Source organism: Nicotiana attenuata, unplaced genomic scaffold, assembly GCF_001879085.1.
Source record: "Nicotiana attenuata strain UT unplaced genomic scaffold, NIATTr2, whole genome shotgun sequence".
Taxonomy (NCBI): Eukaryota; Viridiplantae; Streptophyta; class Magnoliopsida; order Solanales; family Solanaceae; genus Nicotiana; species Nicotiana attenuata.
In genome coordinates this window covers 193333-198091 of record NW_017671902.1, presented here as the reverse complement: position 1 = coordinate 198091, position 4759 = coordinate 193333, and the positions used below count along the sequence as shown (strand labels likewise).

The window sequence follows — 4759 nt, the reverse complement described above, 5'->3', positions numbered from 1 at the left end:
AGTCCTTTGTCATCCATCCCAACTTTTGTGCCATTTTATCAAGTAAGACCTTACACTCTCTGAATGATTTGCTAAAAAATGCTCCACCTACTGAATCATCAACATTGGACATCAAGTTGTCTGCCAATCCCATGTAGAACCTTTGCCCCAGCATCTGATCAGGAATGCCATGGCTTGGACACTTAACCAACATCTTTTTGAACCTCTCCCATGTTTCTTGCAGTGTTTCAGCTAGTTTCTGCCTGAAGCTCAATATCTCGTCAACATGCTTAGCAGTCTTATTTGGTGGGTAGAACTTGTTCGAAAACTGCTTGACTAATTCCTCCCAAATAGTAATTGAGTTTATGGGGAGCGAATTAAGCCAAGTCTGAGCCTCTCTAGTCACCGAGAACGGAAACAATAACAGTCTGATTGCTTCCGGTGTCACATTCGGCTTCCTTTGAGTGACACAAATTGACTGAATTTTTTTCAAGTGGAGCTGTGGATCTCCAATGTAAGACCCAGATAACAGTTCCGTGTTCTGCAAACAGATGTAGCATGTTGTTTGTGATTTGAAATGATTCCTCTTGTATATGAGGGCTATAATTGCGGTTGACAGATTTTCAGCATTGGGTTGTGCCCAATCATACAAGGCTGCTTCTGGCACAAGAGGTGACACACCCTGATTGTTCGGGGCATTCCCATTGTTTCGATTGTTCTGATTGTCCCACACTACTAGAAATTCGGCAAAAACCGACCAAGAAAAACCAACCAACTTTGGTCGGTAAAGAAAATGGCCAAACACCGTCCAAAGTTAGTCGGTTTTTCAAAATATTTTAATTTTTAATTTTTTTTTTACGAAACCGACCAACTTTCGTTGGTTTTCTTTGGCGCAAAAAAGCGGGAAACTATTTTTGAGTCCCGCATATTTTTTTTCAAGAAACCGACCAACTTTGGTCGGTTTTTGCAATTAAAATAAATAAAAATTAATATTAAAAAAACCGACCAACTTTGGTTGATAAATTCAGCCGGTCATTTTAAAAAAACCGACCAACTTTGGTCGGTGATTTTATTTTTAATAAAACCGACCAACTTTGGTCGGTTATTTTCGTGCGAAAATACAATTAAAGAGTATAAATAAAAAAATAAGACAATCTTAAAACAAAATGCATCAATGGTCTAGTGGTAGAATAGTATCCTGCCACAGTGCACACCCCGGTTCGATTCCCGGACGGTGAATCTTTTGATTACATAATTAAAATACCGACCAACTTTGGTCGATTTTTTTTTGCAATATTTTTTTTAATTTAATTTACCGACCAACGTTGGTCGGTAATTTCTGACCAACTTTGGTCGGTATACTAAAGCGACCACCAAAATACCGTCCAAGCGTATTTGGTCGCATTTTGGTCGGTAATTGGCCATAACCGATCAAAGTTGGTCGCCTTTTTTGGTCGCTAATTACCGGATTTCTAGTAGTGCCAACGTCACCCATGTCTAATTCAATTTGTTCTCTTAGGTGTTGTTGTTGTTGTTGTTTGTCTTTCCTGTTTACACGATTTAATGCCTTGAACACTTTCTCAGGATCGGATAATGCTTCAAATGATTCACTAGTTCTCGAGGAGTTTCTAGGTATGCACCTGTAACACACAAGACTACAAACGCTAGAATTTCAATATAATAAAATTAAAATCAAGAGAACAAAACTAAGAATCCTAGAAATTCTGCTCGTTGTAATTAATAACACCGTTAACTCCCCGACAACGACGTTAAAATTTGATCACGCCAAACTATGCCTCCTAAGAGGTCTAGCAGTCGTTGCAAATATAATTCGATTTACAAGTTCGGAGTCGAATCCCTTAGGGAATTAACCTACTAATCACAATCACTAGTTCCGCAAGAATTCAAGTAATCAACCTTCAGAAATATTAAATAACGATTTGAGTGTTCACTAACTAAGAGAAGAGTAATTAAAATGCAGTAATTTATAACTAATAGAGCAAATGTTGTAGATACGATTGGAAGAGTCTAGGTTATGATTTCCTCTGTTGTAGGAATCCTCATCGCTACGTTTCCTATAAATTCTCCCAAGTATTCTCTACCAATCATGAGTACTTTGGGTGTCGTAATTCTCTTCCGAGCAGCTACCACAATTTACTAGACGTATTCTTTCGAACAACGCTAACTGACACCAGTTTACCGCTCACTATGATCGCACCAAGGTTTCGTTATTCCTATCCCACCTTTAAACCTTTCGTATTGATTCCTCATATACGTTAGGAATCATGTGGTTCAACAACTACCTAAATGTGTACCCTTTTCCAAGCAATACACACTAAATAGGCACAGTCAATTGAGAGTTCTTCAATCAACCACAATGAAAACGTAGTTGAACAAGTAGAGAAAGATCATAGGCAAATTTATATTAAACTTAGTAGAAAATCATCCTCCAAATATAGGTTCCATCAAACCCTAGATTGAAGAGTTTAGCTACTCATAATTGTATAAGCAATCATAGTTATATTAAAAAGCATTAAGCTACAAATTCATGAAGAACCGAGAGAAAAACTCTTGTGATTCGTGCTCCAGGGTATTCCAAAGTCTTTTGCCTCTTCAATAATGTCTAACCCTCCAAAAACTAACTTTAAAATGTATTTATATGGTGGGGCTGAGGTCTACATGTCCAAACATAATAAGGAAATAAACGTGACTAGGATAAGCATCATTGGCGCGAGGCATTGTCAGAGGCGCCAACATTACTCCGCGAGGTGCCATCAAAGGCGCCAACATTACCTCGCGAGACGCTATCAGAGGCGTCACTGGACAAAGCCTTGCACTGCATAGGACTATGACTTTTCATTGGTTTACACGTCTTCTTTTATTGCACAATTTTGTAGCTTCGAGGTACCATTTCGTGCAACTTTTCCCCACTTCATGTTCAAGCATTCATACACGTAAAATAAACTCCATTAAGCTCAATTGTCGCACAAATTAGCATCCAAACAACAAACAAGTAGGGTAAATACGTCAAAACATATGAAATTATAGCACGACATAATTTATGTTAATCATTTGTCTTTTCTGTGTTTTTTCTTTTTAAATTTTAGTTTTGTTATATTCCTTGTTCAAGATATATTCTCCTCCATTTAAGATTCTTTCTCCCTTGTTTGCAGTACAACAGGTTATCGAGTTGCTTATAATTATATACGTAATACTTATATATACTAACTTAATTCCTTTACTATAATGAACTTTTTTGGTTTTAATTAATTTTCACTCAATTAAGAAGATATACTTTCGTTGTCATTCTATAGTGCTAACGTCCTTTATTATTTACGACCTTTTGGCATTTTACTCAATTATTACAGGAATAGAGCGAGTACTATCCATTAAACAAATCCAAAGTGAGGACAAGAAATACTGTTTTTAAACTGAAAGGCGACACTTTACACGCCATAGACACATAATCCGAATGGCCTCCTTGGTCCACCTCTAAGCAAAGTGGAATAGTTTGCTGTTTCTATTCACTCCAAACTTAACAATTGAGTTCTTAGCTCATATCTTAACTAACTAATAGCTGCTCGCCAACTGGAAATTGTTCCATTTGGCACCCAACTTGCATTACATTTGATCGGCTCTGCACTTCTAATTCAGCTTGCTTAGCCGCTACAGTTTTTCTCCTCCGCTTCGGCAAGCTATTTTCCGAAGCCGATGATATAGACGAGCTAGCCGGTTCAGGTGATCGTCTCTTAACGGTCAGCCTAACCGGTTCAGGCTCATTTAAGCCGATCCTATGCGGAAAATTCAATAGAGCCTTGGAGCCGCGCATCCTGTAAGCTGCTTTATCATAAGCGAGCGCAGCTTCTTCAGCCGTCTCATAAGTCCCTAGCCAAACCCGTGCGCCATTTTTAGCTGGCTCCCTTATTTCCGCCGCAAATTTCCCCCACGGCCTTTGCCTGACACCCCTATAATGCCTTCCCTTGGGCACGACGGCTTGAGCCGTTGTAGTCTCCGCAGATGGAGCCACTGAGGTAACAGGACCCGTAGCTGGCTCAACCTCCTCCCTCGGCTCGGCTTTTATTTCGGTGGACGTTAAATTATACGGCGTCCATCCGGTAGTTAAAGCGTCACTTAAGAACCCATAAATTACCATATCTTCGGAATCATCAACTTTTAACGGCAAGTCACCCCATGTATCCGTTAAACATGGCATGAGACTACTGAAACTTGAAGTCCGGTGATATACTGGGAATTCTGTAGAAATGGGTTGATACATTTTGTTTGTTATAATTGGATTTTTTGAGTGTTGTGTTAGTGAAGAGGAAAAGGGTCGATCTGAATTCTGAAAAAGAAGAAGGGACTGGGGTATATATAGTGAAAAAGAGAGACAACAGTGGAGCAAGAAGATACATGCACCTGAAAAAAGGAGTTCATTAAACTTTAAATGTTTGAATTAATTAAGGAATAGTATTTGTGCTTCTTTGAAGTTTCTCACTGGGCAAGTGGACTAGTTGTTTAAGCCTTTTTTTCCAAGTTCCTTTATCACGTGCCCAATATAAGAAAACGACTTTCATTCATTGACGGGAGCCATTTACCATAACTTTATTACCCCAAATTTTTGTCTTTTTCTTAATTTTTAAGGAGTACATAAGACTTATTGAGGGTCAATCAGAAACATGCTCTCTTCCTTCGTAAGGTAGGAATAAGGTTTGCGTACACAATATCCTTCACAGACCTTACGTGTAGAATTTCATTGGGTTTATCGTTGTTGTTGTTGTAT

The 4759-nt window shown here is 38.6% G+C and overlaps 1 protein-coding gene across 1 annotated transcript; it reads right to left on the bottom strand.

Annotated features, from left to right (window-relative positions):
- Positions 1-3341: 3341 nt before the first annotated feature.
- Positions 3342-4367, bottom strand: LOC109210805 (ethylene-responsive transcription factor 2). The gene has a single exon (XM_019374276.1). It carries the CDS (start codon positions 4253-4255, stop codon positions 3542-3544), a length of 714 nt encoding a protein of 237 aa, XP_019229821.1. The 5' UTR covers positions 4256-4367; the 3' UTR covers positions 3342-3541.
- Between the last annotated feature and the right edge of the window lie 392 nt (positions 4368-4759).